The sequence below is a fragment of the Ostrea edulis genome, chromosome 5, assembly GCF_947568905.1.
Source record: "Ostrea edulis chromosome 5, xbOstEdul1.1, whole genome shotgun sequence".
Taxonomy (NCBI): domain Eukaryota; kingdom Metazoa; phylum Mollusca; class Bivalvia; order Ostreida; family Ostreidae; genus Ostrea; species Ostrea edulis.
Window position 1 is genome coordinate 63,287,033 of NC_079168.1, and position 20,564 is coordinate 63,307,596.

The 20,564-nt window shown below is 34.2% G+C and overlaps 1 protein-coding gene across 3 annotated transcripts; it reads left to right on the top strand.

Moving 5' to 3' along the window:
• The first annotated feature begins 4,722 nt into the window (after positions 1–4,722).
• On the top strand, positions 4,723–20,350 carry LOC125648923 (sodium-dependent phosphate transport protein 2B-like). Of its 3 annotated transcripts, none has more exons than XM_056165086.1 (10): positions 4,723–4,863; positions 15,179–15,504; positions 16,949–16,990; positions 17,249–17,324; positions 17,755–17,883; positions 18,027–18,170; positions 18,316–18,507; positions 18,617–18,735; positions 18,841–18,982; positions 19,119–20,350. In XM_056165086.1, the coding sequence occupies exons 2-10, from the start codon at positions 15,460–15,462 to the stop codon at positions 19,985–19,987; spliced, it is 1,758 nt and encodes a 585-aa protein (XP_056021061.1). In that variant the 5' UTR covers positions 4,723–4,863; positions 15,179–15,459; the 3' UTR covers positions 19,988–20,350. The 3 variants fall into 3 exon arrangements, with proteins under 3 accessions (XP_056021061.1, XP_056021062.1, XP_048731925.2); XM_056165087.1 differs by lacking the exon at positions 4,723–4,863 and adding an exon at positions 13,664–13,890; XM_048875968.2 differs by lacking the exon at positions 4,723–4,863 and having other exon boundaries at positions 15,042–15,504.
• The last annotated feature ends 214 nt before the right edge of the window (positions 20,351–20,564 follow it).

The window sequence follows — 20,564 nt, forward strand, 5'->3', positions numbered from 1 at the left end:
CTCCTCAGATTAACAAGTACAATATTAATTACAGATAAGAAAGAGAGAGAGTGAATGTACCAAGTAAAGAAATAAAAACTAAACATCATCTCTGTGACTTTTTCTTAATAATAATAATTATTATTATACAATGGACATTTTAATATAAAATAAACTTAAAGAAATAAACCAGATCACCAACACATCATAAGAATGGCTTGGGGTAATTTATGGAGTGGAGTTGTGGAGTCATGGAGTGGAGTCAATGAATAAAATTCATGTTTATCATGTATATAATAACCATTTACAAACCACAACACAGGACTTTAATAGAAATGCTTACAAATAAAATAAAAGAACACGCATTACTGAAGGAAGAAACTGACCCCCGGGGGTCGGATGGGGCTACAATAGGGGATCAAAGTTTTACATATAAATATATAAGAAAAATCTTTAAAAATCTTCTTCTCAAGAACCACTAAGCCAGAAAAGCTGATATTTACATGAAAGCTTTCTGACATAGTGCAGATTCAAGTTTGTTAAAATCATGGCCCCTGGGGGTTGGATGGGGCTACAAGGGGGGATCAAAGTTTTACATACAAATATATAGGGACATTCTTTAAGAATCTTCTTCTCAAGAACCACTGAGCCAGAAAAGCTGATATTCACATGAACAGCTTCCTAACATAGAGCAGAGTTAAGTTTGTTCAAATCATGGCCCCCTGTTGTAGGATGGGGCCACAATAGGGGATCAAAGTTTTACATCCAAATATATAGGAAAGTTTTTTAAAAAATCTTCTTCTCAAGAACCACTGAGCCAGAAAAGCTGATATTTACATGAAAGCTTTCTGATATAGTGCAGATTCAAGTTTGTTCAAATCATGGCCCCTGGGGGTAGGATGGGGCCACAAGGGGGGGATCAAAGTTTTACATACAAATATATAGGAAAAATCTTCAAATATCTTCTTCTCGTGAACCATTGGGCCAAAGAAGTTCACATTTACATGAAAGCTTTCTGACATAGTGTAGATTCAAGTTTGCAAAAACTATGGCCTCCAGGGGTAGGTTGGGGCCATAATAAGGACTACGGTTTTACATGCAAATATATATAGAAAGTCTTCTGATACGGACCAAGGTGACTCAGGTGAGCGATGTGGCCCATGGGCCTCTTGTTCAGTTCTTTATTCTCTTTACCAATAGTACAAGGGTATTTAGAAAGTACATATAAGTATTCATACAAATATATAATATGATGTGTTCACAATATATACATACGTACAAACTGCAGCAATATAAACAAAGTCATTATAGAGGGGACCGAGTATATTTATACACTACCGTCCAACACTACCTAGCCGAGACTCGTGTAACTAATTGTACAGATACATGGTGTACTATGGTGGTCATTCCATGTTCCAAGATAACATATTTCTGGTCACCCTTGGTATCAATCTGAAAGTTTTAAGAAATAAAAAATAATTTATCGAGATATTTTTCAAAAAACAATAACCATTGTCCCATAAACTATATTACATGTGCAGTGGCGGATTTAAAGGGAACCCCCTTAAAATTTTCAAATTTAAGGGAAATCGTGGTATTTTGTTTCAAAAAATGTACTAAACGTTAAAGAAGCAATAATTTCTTCCACTCCCGGAGAAATAAATGACAGAATCTTTTGATTTCTTGAATTATTTTATTGGGAGACCTTAATTTTTTCCAAAAACCCTTAAAATTTGCGTCATTTTATTAATTTCCCCTTGATGAAAATAGTACAAATTACTTGAATAGGAGACATATTTCAAGCTCTATAAAATCTGCAAAAATCCAGGAGTGTCCTTCGCCCCCTGGTCCCCAGTGGTGCCCCCTGTAACTGCAACTCCTGGATCCGCCCCTGATGTTTGTATGAGATATCTCCGAAAGTCGAATTGGTTAAGGAATAAATTTCATTTTGAAATAAATGAACGCACTTCATGAAAAGTCTGCCTGTATAACATTAAATAGTGACCCTGCTGAAAAACGACTCAATGTTGCAGGGGTCATTTTTCAACGTACATGTATGTTTGATCAATTTTCAACGTTGAAAATTGACCTAAACTGTTGATTAACTACCATCCCAAGCTTGAAATTTTGACCCTTCTTAAAAATTACCCTAGGAGATCATGTCTGGTGGGGTTATATTCCAACATAAAAAAAATGACCCTCAATTTACAAAATGTTTTCTGTACAGTCCATATCTCGGACAAGTGGTGGAGTCGTATTTCAACACTGAAAAATTATCCCAAATATACACAATGTTTCTTTGCAATTCATATCTCAGTCAAGTAGTAGGGGGTCATATTTCAACATTAATAATTAATGAAAGGCCCCAGATATACAGAAGGTTTTCCTTACAGTCTATATTTAGGCAATATATAACATGTTATATATGTCTCTGATTTGGGTCAAGTGGTGGAGGTCATATTTCAACATTGAAAATTACCATAAATATACAAAATGTTTCTCAAATACAGTGATTCCCACCTGTCGCTTGACCGGCGACATAAAAAGATCATTTTTAATTACTCATTTGGCAAATGCACAGTCTTATTAAAACACAAATCTCTTTATTTCAATGGAAATCTGACTACTTTCGACTAGAGTTCATGATCTATAGCCTTTACAAATTTGCATGAACATAAATTTGCTATTTTAAAAAAAAATGATAAAATTTAATTGAAATGTTAATAATAATTAAGATTTTGTACAACGCAGTAAACATTCTGAAATTTTGACTCTAGTGATTTCAATGATCAATTTCTTTGAACCCCTGACATGAACTTTAACGGGACATCATCATATATCTCTGTAAAAGAAAGCTTAATTTGTTTTAATCAGATTGGTAAATACCATTATATACAGTCATATCAGTATATTGTAAATTACCAGTACATGCGTTTGTTGAATGATACGCACGTTCTCAATTATGTAACGTCATGTGGACGTTAAAAACGTCTATTATTCCTCAAAAGTCCATAAATCATTACATATTGGTTCGATTTGATAAATTATACATATTTGGAAATTTTAACATGAAAGATGACAATATAATTTATGGAGCAATGTCGATATTGGTCGTTTATGGCTCTAGTCCTTGGGAGAGTAGGGAAACATCTTAACAGCCAATATTCCATATTTTGGCTAATAAATAAATGAATTTATTTGAATACTAAAATTCATTTAAAAATCATGATTTCCTGTATTTCATCATTCTATGTGTACATAATGCATTAAGTGTCATTGTACTTTCTATCGCTCCTTTGCATAATGATTATCAAAATTAATTTCGATTATTACCGCGTTTGGTAGCGATTGTATTTGCCTAAATTGCACCTTCTCCACCCCCATTGCATATTCCTGTTTCTCTTTCGAGCAAAGGATTTTTACAATTTCATACATGTACTGATGTACATATGAATTTAGATTTCTTTACTTGGACAGTGCAATGCCCTTGTTCTTATCTTGATAAAGTTATAACCCACAGAAGATTCAACTCCAAGGGAAGAGAGACGAAGGCAAAAGACAGAGTTAGTTCTTTTTAAGGATAAAATTTCGTTTGCCTAGGAAATAATGAGTAGCCATTAAAAATGACCCCATTACTGATCAAAATTAAACGTTGATCTTTTTTGCGCGCCAAATTTTATGTGCATGACCGTTTATGGCTTCTTTCGAGTGGTGATTTGATCACCCCCTGTCGATCGTAAAATGACTGTATGGGTTACCACTTCAAAATAATTTATATCATAACTTTTTACAATACCTCTTTTAGAAATAACTTTCTAGAAATTGGGAAATCGGAATAGGAAACAGGAGAGAGAGAGAGAGAGAGAGAGAGAGAAATGAATTTCTTTTCACCTCCATAAAGATTCATTAAAAAAGGAGAAAAGAATGACTTGAATTTGCTTTCAATTCTACAGATTCTTCACGATCAATGTTTACCAGTGTTCGGTGATTTATTTACAATTTAGAATCTACACCCTGTGCTATTTTGGAACAAATTCAATTCCAACTGTGAATGAGTTTAGACACGAACAATTGAGAGGGGGAATTCATTTGCTGAATAAGTTGCAATTACCCTATTGTATGATATTATATATATATATATATATATATATATATATATATCCCAGTAAATATTAATTGTTGAATTTTGTGACTTAATTTTCTACACGAACCTAGTTGGTAGGTTAGGTAAATGTTACAAGTAATTGTCATATTTCTCTCTCACTTTTTTGTAGCGAAATAAAACTACTATACCGGTGTACCCTGGCTTACAAAATCTTAATTATTTCGCTCTGTAGAAGATTATACTGACGAATAAATAATCAAACTAATCTAATATATGCAATAACAACAGTCATGTAGCAGATGATAGGCTTTAATGGTTGTTTAAACGAAAGTTACATGTGTGTGTAAATTACCATTATAAATTTATTTCACACCACATCTCTCTAGAACCTACAAAATTCAATTTCAGCGCATTGGTAATATCATGGGGCATTCAAGGACAACATTCATTCAACATCGATATAGAAAAGTCATGCTTCGTTCACGTTCTTCGTGTACACCCCTGTTCACAGCGCGGCGTGATTCACTACCCTCAGCCACATTCATAAGTGTCAGGACTACGTTTCCTTCACTTGTGCTCAGAATATTTAATTTTGTAGTGTCTGATATATAAAGTAACAAGAAATAACCCTTTCTCTTTTTCCATTTTGTAATTTCTAGGCCCTGGTTTGTATATTTCAAACACGTAAAATATGATCATTCAAAAGGTTGTTTCGAATTTTTATTTTATGGGAGTATGCTGGAGATTCAATTTATAATGTATTTGCACTGATTGAAGAGGTAAGACACTAGCTGCAAGTATGTAACCTTCTCACCGGGTACCTGTAAAGTGCGAAACGAAATCTACCGAAACGAAACGAAATCTACCGAAATAATGGGAAAACTCTATACATTTGGGATGTTGCTAAGACGGGGAATTGAAAACGGGACGGAAAACGGATTTTTTTTAATGCAATAATATTAGGAGGAGGTCGGCATTTTGTAAACTGAAAAGGCTTATGAACAAGGGGATTTTAAGCAGAAATCACAAAGAGAACGGGAGGACATATTCAGAATCCACCGTTTGATATACTACATACAAATACACAATATCCACATGTATACATATATTTGCCTTTAGAGCAAAAAATACTGAAAAATGTATTTATGCCCAAAATCGGATTCAACGCCGACGACCCCATCCCTCGTTTCGTGTGTTTCCCCAGACCTCTGACCTGTGAGACTGTAACCTTCCGTTCTGAAATTTATGGATCCGAAGCTAATTGTACATGGTATTTATGTACTTTGTGCTTAACCCCCCCCCCCCTTTCCAACTCTTAAAACTTTGTAACAGTCAAGCCGAAAGCCTACATCAAAGGGGAGGCGAATTTTATTTATATGTCGTAACTTTCACAGGGGCCTAAGATACCATTTTTAATTATTATAATTAAAAGAGTTCGGTTATACAATCTGTTTCGGTAGGTTTCGTTTCGGTATATTTCGTTTCGTTTCGGTAGATTTCGTTTCGTTTCGATTTCGTTTCGCACTTTACAGGTACCCTCTTTCACCTGTGTCCTGATAACGTAACTTTTGAAATACGAAATAAAGTGTAGGTCACATGATTTAAAAAAGAAGTACAATGTATAACATTTTATAAATATATTAGATAATTACAAATGCCTAAAATCGCAATATTTCAACTTACTATTTATATGTTTATATAATTTAATCTTTCATTTACATGTAACATTTAAATTCATTCATGCAGTTAAAAGATTATGAAGGAAACGCGGTATTTTACAGTGTAACGAGTATACATGTACATGTTACAACGTCCTAAGATCTATATTAAGATTTCCTGAAGTTAAGATAGTTTTGTGAAACGGTTCTGCCGTATCTTATGATTGTCATAAGTCAGATCTTAAGACCCTCTTACGATCTATCATATGACAATCTTAGATAGTTTTGTGAAACCCGGCCTTGGTTTCGATTGATCTGTCTGATTTCTCATTTTGCTTTAGATCTCTATCATCTCTCTTAATAAGACGTTTTTGATTCTGTAAATCTGTCAGTCATTTGACAGTACATTTCTTCCCGTCACTGACGAGAAATGGTGTGGGATATTTAGGGGATTGGGGTTTTCCCAGTATTTTATCATTAGAAGGACATGACTCAGCCTTGACAGAATATGTCAGATTGTATTTTTGGACAATCAGACGATTAGATCGTATCTTCTAAAAATATTTACCTTTGCTCGCCATAGCTTGAAATTCATAACGTTTGTGCAAAGCTCACGTGAGTCCGTCATTTATGGTATCTTTTCACTTTTTCGACTTCTTCCATGGAACCACAAATCCAATTACTTCCCAGCTATCCATTGGAAAGGAGTATGACCCCTTTTTCGTCCAAACTTTGAACCCCCCCCCCCCCCCCTGAATATACTTTGTACCAAGCTTGGTTCTAATTGGATTTGTGGTTCCATGGAAGAAGATACATTTATGAGAGAAACCTAAATGTGACCCCACCCCCATCCCCACCCACCCCCCAAAAAAACCCAGGTCCATGGGCTTGATTTCCAAAACCACTAGATCAGGATAACCATAACTTGCATCGATGATCCCCGGAGCCAGGGCGAGATCACAATGGTGGATCAAAGTTTTATATTCTTAGTGCTACGAACTTATGAGTTCTAGTATCTCTTTATGAAAAAGGGGGGCTCACGTGATCGTTGAAGCCCATGGACCTGTTTTTAACAATGGGTAATACTAGTGGTTTAGTTACAGGTTTTAAATTTCCGTATAGAGAAAGGTGTATAGGTCAATACCATCGTGTGGTCAGTACCAGAGAAGACTGACAAACAGCTAGATGCATGTGCCTTCAGTTTTTGAGAATTGCATAGGTAAGAATTCATATGCAGAAAAAATTATTATTGTAAATTGAATTGAAACATGTAAACAGCTAATAAATTTGAAATTAGATTTGGGGGGCGGGGTCACATTTAGGTTTCTCTCATAAATAAGTTATTTTCTGAAATAAGGACACGGCGGAAACCAGAATCAGAATGAATCTCCAAGCTCCGGTTGAACGTGGGAAAATAAGTAATTGTGGTGGGAGAGGAATGTGACCTTGCGCTTCGTCACCATGATGTAGAAAAATAAATCAGTGTTGAGGATTACGTTTCCGTGCCAACAGGAATAAGTGTCTGGTGTAATTGCTCTACAAGTAGAAATATTGAAAGTGTCCTCTGCAACAAGTTCACCGATTAGTATCCCTATCGGAGATACTTTTATATATCTATAACACAATATGGATAGGTATAAAACATTCCTGTCGATTAAAATCCACCACTGAAGATTTTTTTAGTTGTCAGTGTTCTTAGTTATGACTGCTTTGGGGAATTTTTTGTTGGCTTCTTGACCTCCTGTAGACAACTTTTTTTGGATGGATAACTACATTTCACGATATGAGGTCGCTGAAATGTTTTACGGCATAGTTTGATAAAACACGTTAAGGATCTATATCAACAATTCACTCATATAGAGAATACTCTCGGGATTGCTAGAAAATTAAAATTTAAATTGATCCAGTAGATATACAGAAAAAATACATCCCTCATTGCATGGTGTATGTTGGTAAAATTTATTATGGTCAATTACTACTTCAAAGGTTTCATAACGTAAGTGTACGAGAGAGAGAGAGAGAGAGAGAGAGAGAGAGAGAGAGAGAGAGAGGACTGCTTTGACTAATTTATCAGTAAGCACTAGGGGAGGGGGAACAAAATTTACGATGATGAATTTGACAATTAAAAATTTATGTCGTGTCCAATTTCTTTTTTAAAGCTTGCATTGACATATATCCAGTAAGCTAAAATTTTGAAATATCTTATTCTTGGCAGTTGAAAATCGAGGTCAGGTCATGTGATTTGGGTCAGACGTGTTACTTTAATGATCGCAGTAACCTCATGGCGAAGTTAACCTACACTCATGCAACCGATAAAAGAGTACATTTACTTAAATTTCACAATCTACGAATATTTACAGATCACTAGTTCAGAATGAATTTTGCCGAATATTAACAATGAATATTTTGTCTCCTCTACAAAATACCCCCACCCTCAATTAACTGTAAGATACTGTTCTCGGATACTGGTGAATAACAAGCATGAATTTCCCGACCTAAGCAAGCAAGTATGTAATTCTATACATAGATCTATTGCAGTACACGGTCTGCGAGATTGTGCTTATTGAAAATTAGTATCATCATTATAATTTTAATCTTGGTTTATACAAAACTTTTTTTTTCCCTTATAATATATTCACTGCACTATGTTATAACGAAGACAAGACAAAAAAATAAATAAAACGATTTCCTCTTCAGTGAGATGGTATATTTTAATGATGATAAATCAATTTGAAATAGTTTTCCATTATTATGTCTCATCTTATGCATACTGTACATCATGCAAATTACAAGTCTCGATACCGCTTTTTTCGTGAAAGAAAAGGTGAAATGGCATTCCATTAAAATATTTTTGGAAATGGTTTTTCTGAATGAAGAGTCGTATTCTTTAGCCGTTTATCTTAAGGACACTTGATTATGCATGGGTTGATATGTATATATATATATATATATATATATATATATATATATATATATATATATATTGGCTTAGTTGGGTTGTAATAAGTGAAAATATATATAGTCCTAATAGATAAAGGACTTGTAAATTTTCTATGATATTCAAAATTGAAACCCCTCCCTATAGAATTCTTTACAAATTGTCCCAGTATTTTGGACTTCATTGAAAAATCATGGGAATAAATTATATTCCATTTGATAAACTTATAAAAAATACGTAGACTTTGCTACGGGAGCCGTTTTCCAGGGGGGGGGGGGGGGGGGATTTTCTCTCAATAATATATGATTCCGATAAATAAAATGAATGCATGGTGACTATGTCTTAAATCATTATTAAGATCTACACAGTATTGTTATGTGGTGACATCCGGCCCATAGGTGAACTGTCAATCGAAAATGTATGCATATTTCGTAATTTATTGTGGAAATTTCATAAAACAAGATCAATGAATTCTAGATTACTGGTAAATGTCAAAAGATTAAATACTATATTGACAAATATATTTTCTTCGTATTTTAAACAATAATATTCAGAATGGTGTAATCAGTATCTATACTCACTAGTTCTCTTTGTACCACAGTCCGGCCTCGACAGGTGCCCGCCACTCTCGTCTATCTTCCGTAGTTTTCCACGTGTACTAGTATTGCCCATCTTTCCGTCTCACTCTCCCACCGTCGTCAGGTCTCTTCTGGGTTTCTTTTTCTATTTTTCCACCTATAGTGTCCATCTAAGGGCTACTTTTGCTATGTGAACATTTTCTCTCCTCAACACATGCCCAGTCCATATCCATCCATTATAACTTTGATACTTCTATTAAAATATTGATATATCCATTCCCACGAACAGGGGCGGTTCTAGATATTTTTCAAGGGGTGTGTACCCCCCCCCAAAAAAAAAACAATAAACCCTTCTGGATCCGCCACTGCATGAACAATTTTTAGGGATTGAACTCGAAGTAGGTTGAAAACAGGCATATATCTAATATAAGAACAAAAGCCTATGCAATAAATTACGAGTGATTAATCTTTTGTTTATATGAATGCATATATAATGCATTCCATTCTCGTTTTTCATAGCATACACGTACGTGCAGTGATGAATATGATGGTCACGTTTCATGAAACCTTTCATCGCCTCGTTAACAAAGATTTACATGAACTTCAATATTATCCATGTGCTGAATTTGTTTCCTTGATTTATAATTAATTTCTTACGCAGTTTCGTTTAAAAGATTACCATAATTATATGTACAATTATTAATTAACATACTTCAATTAATAAATTCTTGCTATAGAGATACAGGTTTGAGGAGAATAAATACAAAGAAAATGCTATATTAAAAAAAAAAATTTAAAAAGTAAATGCGTGATGTTTTTTTAATCGGATGAAATTACACTCTCCATAATAACTCTTGTAAATTTAAGTAACTCCGTCATTGTTTTGCTATGCTGTATATTAGATAGTTGGTTAAATTTATAAATTTTGAAAATTTGCTTAATGATATTCTGAAATATTGATCTCTTTGGTTTGCTTTACACGGTATATCAGTGCAATTAAATAAGTAATGAAATTCATCACCAATCTCATTTCTGGTATACAATTGACGATTTCGTACTGTCTTTTCCAGGTAAATGTAGTGGTTTATTGGCCTTACGGCTCATCAGCGTACTACATAATGCATGCAAATTACAAAATATATATAAATAAAAAGCTATTAGAGTATGGATAAACACGAAGAGAGTTATAAGAAAAGTCTACATATCATATATTTTAGATGATAGTTTGACTATCTAGATCATCGTAAGATCTATCCCTCCCCGTGGATAATTAAGGTCTTCCGTCCCAACGGTGTGTTTTCTTACAAATTTTGTGGATGGGATTTTTCGTAAACATTACGATCGATTTTTGTGATTTTGTGAAATTCTTTAGGATAGTAGATATTCCCTGAAACTTGAAAGTTTCTTCTTCCAATTTTCATTACCTCACTTGGTACGTAAGATATTGAGTTTTTTTTAATTTTCATTTTTTCACCGGAGTGCCAGTTTGTCCAGAGTGTTCTCAGAAATCATTGAAGATATCAACTTGGAAATTTTCAGCGATTATAGAGGAGATTTTGTAGATTTCAAATGGGATATTGTCATTTCTCTAATGCAACAAGTGCCGGAGCTCGATAGGGCACGAAAATGCGCCACAAATATTTTTTGCAATTTTGACACATTTTCGTTAATACCTTGTTATACAAAAATCATTTTAGGGCATATATAACAAAAGTTGTAGATGATACCAAAACCTATTTAACAATATTAAATTTTAAGGGCAGGTTCCTTAATAAAGGGACCGAGAGCGGCCAAAAGTATTTCCTAGATATTTCAGAATCTATAAAGAATCTGAAAAGCCCAAATATCTCGTAATATATTTTTTTTAACGTTGTAGAACAAAAACTGTAGATACTGTCGAAACCTATTAAAGAATTTTAAGATTTAGGGGCTAGCCTCCTCAAACAAGGGGAAAGAAGAGGTCAAACGTATTTCCTGAATATCTCAAAATCTATAACTATAACGAATTTGTTAAGCATTATTGAAGATTCGCGTTCTCCAAGGACTGATTTTATATGAACATCATGATTATTGGTAATGTAAGGAAGTATTTATTTGGGGAATAATGTACTAAACTTCATGCCTTCTATCATATTTTGTAAAGCATCATAGAACAAATTTTGCTCAAAATGGTTTTTTTCTTCAAATAATATAAGTACGATCTTCAAAAATTTTCTCGCGAACGCGAAAGCAATTACTGGGTCGGCCTCTAAAACTAAATATCCAAATTGTCTCGAAACTGAAAAACGTTTTATCAAATGTTGTAGATAATAACTAGACTCATACGCCGGTATAAAGTATTAAGGAATCATCCCTAAAATAAGGGGCCAAGAGGGGCAAAATATTTCATTAAAAGCGGTGTTTTGACGTTCTGCAACAACCGATATTAGCAAAATGACGATTATGTAATAAGGAATATATTACTGATGCCACCAACACGGAGATCGGATATGTAATGAGAATTTCAAACATACCTTATGTTCTATATTTTAATTCCCTCTATCGCTAAAACTAAAGACATCTATTGTAAATTGATATGGAATAAATATTGCTCGTTAATTCATAGCCAGAATTGTCATCTGTATTGCATCTATTGTATCACAGAATCAAACGGAAGACCTCCTCGTTGTTTACGAGATTGTCTCTAGTTTTGTATTACCAGTTATAATTTTTTCAGGTAAATTAACATAATACTTCTCAAGGCAATGTATATTTTTAAAGAAATAATTTCAGTTTTGAAAATGCACGAGGGTTTGAACTGCGATACTTCACGCCTTCACGCTGTTTATGACCCGACAACGTGCTTCATGAAGTTCACGGCCTGAAGCGCCGCAGTACATACCCTCTTGTATTTATTTTTTATAAATGAAATTTATTTTTTTATATTTACATTCATTTCTGTTGAAATTCCCAGCTGTCAAATCAAGAATCATTCGCATACTGTTTACAACTGCATCACATTCATGAGGGAAAATGCAGTGGTAAAAGATACCTTTTTACGCATAACAATGTTTTAAAGAACGTTTAATATTCACTTCAGATACTTTTCTCCATTTTGAATAGGTATTTTCAGAATGGAAAAGCTTGGGGTCAATGTTTGAATATGTATGGTCGCTTTCATTATTTTATCCTCTATGGCTTTCTAGATCTTTGTTTGATATCTTAAGGAAATGAAGTTACAATGGGCCTGTTTCTTGTTTATTTCATATGCTATATGAAATATATATATATATATATATATATATATATATATATATATATATATATTAAGCACAGAAATATATATATATATATATATATATATATTAAAAGAAATAGAATAAACAGTACACAATTTAAAAACTTAAAAATTTAAAAGTTAAAAACACAATTTGGATATATATATATATATATATATATAGCATATTTGAAAAAGTTTTGTCTATTTCTGTCGAAGTCAGAGATTTAATCATTCTTTTTTTCTTTTCTTAAAACGGTGTCAAATGGACAGAAATAAGTATACCAAAATGTCAGTACATGTTTACTTAAAGTTATGCTGCTGTAAATTGATCAGATTTTGGGGTCAATGAAGTGAACCTCTTCAAATAAAAGATCATGAGTGAAAATACCTCAGACATGAGTGTGCGCGCGCATCATTCCGAGTATATCAGACACGCCTACCTGAGATTAAACACAACCTATCGTTTCTGTACTCATGACATAATGTGATAAAATGATATACCATAGCTGATTGATTGTAATGAATTCAATCACTTTATATATCTATTGTAACAACAACCATTGTATTTACATTAGCTTTCGGCTGTACACAACTTATAAAAATAAGTTAATGTACACTGTAAAAACGTTATCTTCTGGCTGTAGATACCTATTAAAAGATACATTTGCTTTGATTGATTGTGTGTGTGTTCCGACACTAACATAGCTAAGCATACAGAATAGAAAGTTACAATAGCCGGTTCTGCTGGTATTTAAAGTACACCGACAAGTAATTTACAAAGCTCTCTCATATCTCAAACACTGTAAATTGGTTTTTATTTATTCATTCATTTCTTTTTTTTTAAAGATATTCTTTCAGATACTGGGTTCTTAACTCATGATATATTTGATTACAAAATGAAATTCATTTCTATATCTTGTTGTACAAAATTTAGGTAACCGATTTATGCCTTCGTTCAGTGAACCGAAAATCTAATACGGGCAATATATTTTTTTTAGCACAAAAAAGTATCTAACACCATACAAAAAGGCATTGACTAAGTGGTGACAAAATCTACTGTGAGAATAGTTACAAATGCTTATAGTAAACATTAGAAATATTTGTTTAACTAAAGTAAATATATTATTGTTGAGATATGTTCAGTTTCGGGTTTTCCCCCCTGTCGTTTAAAATTAATGACGGGTATGGATGTCACCTTTATTGTAAACGACAGTAATTAATTAATCATCCAATTCTTTTATTCGGTAGCAGATTAACTGTAATCTGGATATACCGATAATTGTAATGTGTAATCTTTATATTCATCGGACCTGCCATGCTATACTCATGCCATATCTACATGAAGCATATTCCTCTGTTCACCTTGCCCCAGTGTGAGTACATATGTTACTTTATTCATATATGTAAGAATTTTGTAAAGATGGACAGTGATTAAAAGTTTATCTGGCTAATGACCAACGTAGATAAAAAATATCCTCATCCAAGTTAGTAAAAATAATTTTAAACAGTTGAATATAATACTACAGTTATTACAATCCGCTGTTTCTGAAACTGGCACTGTCCTTTTGATATGTGCAGCAGTTTGGTTATTGCATATTTCTGATATTCATTGGGTTGATTTAGATTTTGTCTGAACTCAGTATTACATATGTAACACTATGTTAACTGTGCGTAGTGCAGCAATGTGAACTCTGACAGTAGTAGTCCATCGGAATGATTGTTATTCATCTATATTGTTAAAACTGCAATTACTAGTTTATGGTTTAAAAACTGCACATACCTCCAGAGGGCCATTAATTGTTCTACATACTCCAGTCTGCGTCTTTGTCTTAATAAAAACTTGAAACTTGACAACTTGATCAAAAACCCAGTCCTACTTACAACAAGATGGTCATTGTGAAATTCAAAAAAAAAATGTTACTGATTAAACCCACAATATTTTAGTCTTTCATTTCTTCATACATTGTAGTGATAGTCATTTCTTTATGAATGTTTTGCAGTTGTAAACAGTGCGTGCATTAATACAAATATAGTACGTTACTTTTACCAACAAAAATGAAAGTATAATGTAGATATCAGAAATAAACTTCATTTTTGAAAATCCATGAGGATATAAACTGCAACACTACACGCCGACACACTGTTCAGGAAGCATTAGTTGTAAAATGCGCCTTATAAGAAGTATGTCGGCGTGAACCGTGGCAGTTCATATCCTCATGTATTTATTAATCAATTACGCTGCTTCACACCTGCATACTTTGGTATACGTACTCGGACTGCACCAGACCTCAGTGTTCAATATACCATTTGATGACAGATGCTGTGCTTTCTGTAATTCAAGACAATTAGCAGATGAAATGCTCTTTATTTTAGAATGTAAAGCTTTTTCAGATGAAGAAACAATTTTTTAGACACGAAATTCTGCTACAGACCAAATACTTTTAAATTCTGTAAATTGATTTCATCTTTGAAACTGAAAACTTTGAAAGAACTCTACATGTTTATACTAAATAAATCAGTTTGTCTTCCTTTGATTATATAATCTTGAGTACTTCTGCCTTTTTGTATTGTACCTCTGACAAATTGCATAATTATAAATTGTACCTCAAGTACTCATATATAGTTGGTTTGAGTGGATAAATTGAATTGAATTCATTACAGCCATTGTTCAATACCTATGACATCAGTATGGGGTAACAGGCTTACAAGATTATCGCACCCGGTCATGTTCTTTATTTGGGTGTCAACCTAAGAATCATTCACGTGGTCTATCACAAGTGAACATATCCATGCCATTGAACAACTAATGTTTACCTGAGGAATTTATGTCCCGCCTCTTTGTGTCAATCTCTGTATGACATCCATAAAAAGGCGAATTTTCCCACAAAACATCGTCATCTGGAATAAATCCTTTGATCATCAGTACTTACTACCCAAGAAAAATGTCTGCAAATGATGGATCTCCCCCACCCTACACAGAAAAACCGGTAAGTGTATTTGATTAAATTCAATTTTTACAAACACGTGTGCCCATTTTCTCTCTATTTCTTATTTAATTGCACTATTCCTAATTCCATTAAATCCCCGAATTGTTAATTTGTTTCCTTTGTATCGAACATTGTAATTTTCCAGCAGAGTTTACTTACCATAGGTATTATTTATTCGTGATGAATATTGTATTATGAATGATTCATTTATAATTACATTGAGGATAGCACCATCACTAGGAATGTCCGTATATGATTCACAGATCACATATTTTTGGCTATTCATTTAAGTAATTCTATGCAACCTTACGTCAGTTAGATATATTTTTTTATTTCATTAGGTAATTGTTAGTGTATCTATTAAGAATTGAGCTACATTACCACTCTTTGGTGTTGGGATGTGTATGTGTGTGAGAATTTGAATTTAGTTTCGAGTTGGAACCACAACGTGCTCATTCGAAATTGAATATCGTGACCTTTATCGCAGCCCACCCAACTGTAAATGGGTATCGCTTGTATCTGGTGGTGGTGGTGGTGAAGAGATGGGGGGTCCAGGCTTAGGTATTTTGTAAGTTGGAGTCAAAACAATTATGACACAGCCTCAATGCCTGGGGGAAGGCTTTCCACTTTTCAAGTAATCAGTTTATCAGGAAATGTTTTGGACAATGCTGCGATAAATGTTGGCCGTAAACCATAGGTCTGAATAGGAGAAATCAGAGGTGCAAAATGGGGACATGGATTTTGTCAAAAATCGGGAATAATTGCATATTGTACACATTCAAGGAGAAATTTGTAAAAATTTATTTCGTAAGCCAAGCAATTTGATTGGGAAACGTAAAACAAAATGTTTGCGAGTACATTAATTCTGGAACACGTCCTTCCATCGTTCTGATGTGACAGGCGCAGCAATGTACATTAGGTTTCTCCAACGAAGCGTAAAGAACAAACGTCAATCTGACGTATTTTGTCGACCATATTTCTAACTCAGACTGAGCAAAACTAGAAATATACACACATAAAAACACACACACCTTCACCTGTTCTCGTGTCTGAATATGCGATGAATTTTAAAGTTAAAGAATTTAACTCTCATTTTTGCAACCCAAGTTATGAAAGACACACGGAATATGTACATGTTTAGGTACGTTTTTGCTTTTATTCATCACGCAGTTCGAAATCACTAGCTAGTATCCGACGATGCGTTTTCTGAAGAAAAATATTTGAGTGACTAGTGTTTTGAAGGTTTCACATAATTAGAGAGCATGGTATCCATATCCTAACCTGTCGTGGACTGAATTAATAAATATACCACAATATTTACAGCTCACAGATCTTATAACGGGGATTTCACATCCAAAGACACATGGGCTTCTGTTCTTTCTCTATTACATAATACATGATTGATGCGCAACAGTAAATCTGATATATATATCATTCATTGTAGAAAGGAATTGACAACGTCGGATTTGACAACAAAGATGAAAAGGTGATTAACTATTTAATAAAACAAACCAAAGACAAATATTTCTCAAGTTTCAAGTTTTATTATTCGCTCAGACCTCATTTAGTGGTATATGAGGTACAAGATTACAACAAAGGTACATGTATATAGAAGACAATGGGTAAGGGAAAAAGATGTAAGCAATTGAATAGAAGTTTCTCATCGCCCCATAGCTATGTGTCATAATTCGACATATTAATTTGCCATAATTTTGGAAGTAACATCATTCTCTTTAACCTCCAGCTGGATATGACCCCTGTAGAGAAGGAAGACCCATGGGCGTTACCTGAACTCAAGGATACTGGAACACCTTGGAACGGTAAGCATTGATAATGACCAAAATACATAATTTAACTTAAACCATATTTTATTCACAGCTTTTAAGTGAATGGGATTAGGCAACAGGCACAACTTATTTTAGCCCTCTCTCTACATCAAGGTCACAATTAATCAAACACACGTACAAATATTATGTAAACAAGATAAAATATATAGAAAAGGAGATACAAAGATATAAATACATGTACTAATGAAAATTATCATGAAACAAGAGAGAGAAAAAAGAAAAAAGTAGAAGCAAAAAAAAAAAAAAAAAAAAAAAAAAAGAATTACCGGTTTGGAAACATAAAAGTGAATTAGATTACGTCACATGTTTAAGCATACAAAATACATAAATATTAAAAAATATTTCTACACCCCAATGGCAATGATTTAATAAAGTGACATTTCTTCTTTTTTTACACTGACAGAATTGAGCGATGGTCAAAAGGTGTTCCGAGTAGTTTGGACAATCGTTCGAGTTCTACTGTTCCTTTCGAGTTTGTATGTCTTCTTCTGCTCGCTGGATTTCCTGAGTTCCGCCTTCAAACTTCTTGGAGGTAAGTCTGATTCAAAACTCTATAATTCCAAAATACAATGTTCTTTGTTTATTCCACCAACTGAAGTGTCGGTCATTAACGGTCAAATTTGCTGTTAATAATGTTTTATCCCTCTCAATATGAAAATGTCTGAATTTCTGTAGGTAAAGCCGCCGGGGAGGTGTTCCGTAATAACGAACTCCTTAGTAACCCCGTGTGTGGCGTCATGATCGGTGTCCTGGCCACAGTCCTGGTACAGAGCTCCTCCACTAGCACCTCAATAGTCGTCAGCATGGTGGCAGCCGACAGTAAGTGTACATTTAACTACATTCCTACCCATTCTTCCTGCGTCATCAAACTGTAATCACAGAAATGCGATGCATGGAATGGATTCCCTTACAGAACTTTTTTATACGTCATCTTTCAATCAAAGAGACACTGTGTACATTTTAGTTTTGGACGTAAAGAGAGCAATACCAATTGTGATGGGCGCTAACATCGGAACATCAGTAACCAACACATTGGTGTCCATTGGCCAGATCACGAATGTTTCGGACTTCAGGCGGGCCTTTGCCGGAGCCACTGTCCACGACATGTTTAACTGGCTCGCTGTCATTGTTCTTCTTCCCTTGGAAGTCGCTTCAGGTAAATTATTGACGAAATTAAAAATTTTAAAAACAAAATCCATTTCTAACCGAATTGCGACAGTCGCTATTGTCGACCGTGTCTGAATGTTTTACATTGTATTTTCCAGGTTATCTGTTTGAGCTGAGTGGTAGAATCGTAGGAAGCATGCATCTAAAAACATACGAAGACGCCAATAAAGACTTGCTCAAAGCCATCACGAAACCATTCACTAAACTGATCGTTGAAGTGAGCAAACTTGATTCGTTTAAGAATATTTTTTAAATTAAGATCGAGTAAGTTAAGAGTTAGTCATTTCATACGGACCTTCACTATTGCATGCCTTTTTTGTAGGTTGATTCCAAAAAGATTAACAAATTTGTTACTGACGACAAAAATCACGACACCCTTTTGAAGATATGCTGCAAGTCTGAAACTTTAACCAAATTGAACTCCACTGGTCATGTGATCAAGGAAAAAATCTGCTTGAAGAATTGTAAGCAAAGCTTGGTTTTGAAAAAAAAGTTTCTCGAAAAATATTGTAAGCAAATCTTGGTTTTGAAAAGTATGTTTCTCTCTAGTATGCGTACGCTTATAATGTTGTTCATAATATTGTTTGTTTTGTTTTTCAGGTACACATCTGTTTATGAATACTGACCTCTCAGACGCAGCGGCAGGAAGCATTATGCTGGTCGTTTCTCTCGTTCTCCTCTGTCTTTGCCTGTTTGGTATTGTAAAGATTCTGAATTCTCTTCTGAAAGGAAATATCCGTAAAATCATCAAGAAATTCGTTAACTATGAATTTCCTGGGAAAGCCTCTTACTTCACTGGATACATCGCCATTTTGATCGGCACCGGCCTTACCATTCTGGTGCAGTCCAGTAGTATTTTTACATCCACTATGACACCATTGGTAGGAGTGGGTGTGATTGGATTAGATAGAATGTATCCCTTGACCCTTGGCTCCAACATCGGCACCACCACTACCGGGATTTTGGCAGCTTTAGCGACAGATACTTCCGATGGAGTAGAACACCTGAGTAATTCGCTTCAAATAGCAATATGTCACTTGTTTTTTAATTTGAGTGGCATTCTCCTATTTTATCCACTGCCCTTTATGCGATTTCCGATTTCCATGGCCAAATTCCTCGGCAATACTACCGCCAAATATCGCTGGTTTGCCATTATGTACTTAATTCTGATGTTTTTCATATTTCCTCTGTCGGTATTCGGAATCTCCTTGGCCGGAATCGAAGTTTTGGCGGGAGTAGGCATACCAATTATTTGTTTATTAATCGTAATTGGCATCATCAAAGTGTTACAGAAGAAAAAACCCAAATTCCTTCCAAGGAAACTCCAGAATTGGAAATTTCTCCCAGAATGCTTGCGGTCTCTTGCACCACTTGACAGACTTTTCAGCAAAATGTGTGGTTGCTGTAAAATGTGCAAAAACGAAGATACCAGCACGGATGTGGAGAAACAGATTGACACCAAATTGTAATATTAAGATTTTTACCATCCCTTTCATAACGACTGAATCGATGCTTTTTCTGCACACTTAACAACAAAATGGCAAATAAGATACTGATATAGTTTGATTAAGACTAAAGAGTAGCAAATATTTAAGTATGTGTTCATCGCTATTGATCTGTTCAAATCCAGAGAGAGAGAGAGAGAGAGAGAGAGAGAGAGAGAGAGAATTTCATTCATATGAAACATCTTTGTTTTTTCAATGAAACTGTGATAATATTTTCATAACAAGGAACAACATGTTTTATGCACCATATTGTTATACCATTTTAAAATGTATGTACTTATGTACGAAATATTTTTACATTAAAATGACGTTGTTTTTTTTACCATGCTAGATGTTTTTACTTAATATCAATAGTTTGTTTTCTTGATCATCTGTATTGTAGATGTCAGTGTTGGCAGAACTTGGCACAATGCCATACTACACTGTCAGGGTGGACACTTGTTGATTGCTGAAACAGGTTTCAATTGTCCATGATCTAAAATATTAGTTTGTCGTCTAAGCAAAAAAGTTCAAACAAATCTTAAAAGCGAACTGTAATTTA

Bases quoted from the DNA above. Each gene is read 5' to 3' on its own strand.
- LOC125648923 (XM_056165086.1), top strand. From the start codon at position 15,460: ATGTCTGCAAATGATGGATCTCCCCCACCCTACACAGAAAAACCG. The intron at 17,325-17,754 runs GTAAGCATTGAT...TTACACTGACAG, and splicing joins TACTGGAACACCTTGGAACG to AATTGAGCGATGGTCAAAAG. The intron at 17,884-18,026 runs GTAAGTCTGATT...GAATTTCTGTAG, and splicing joins CGCCTTCAAACTTCTTGGAG to GTAAAGCCGCCGGGGAGGTG.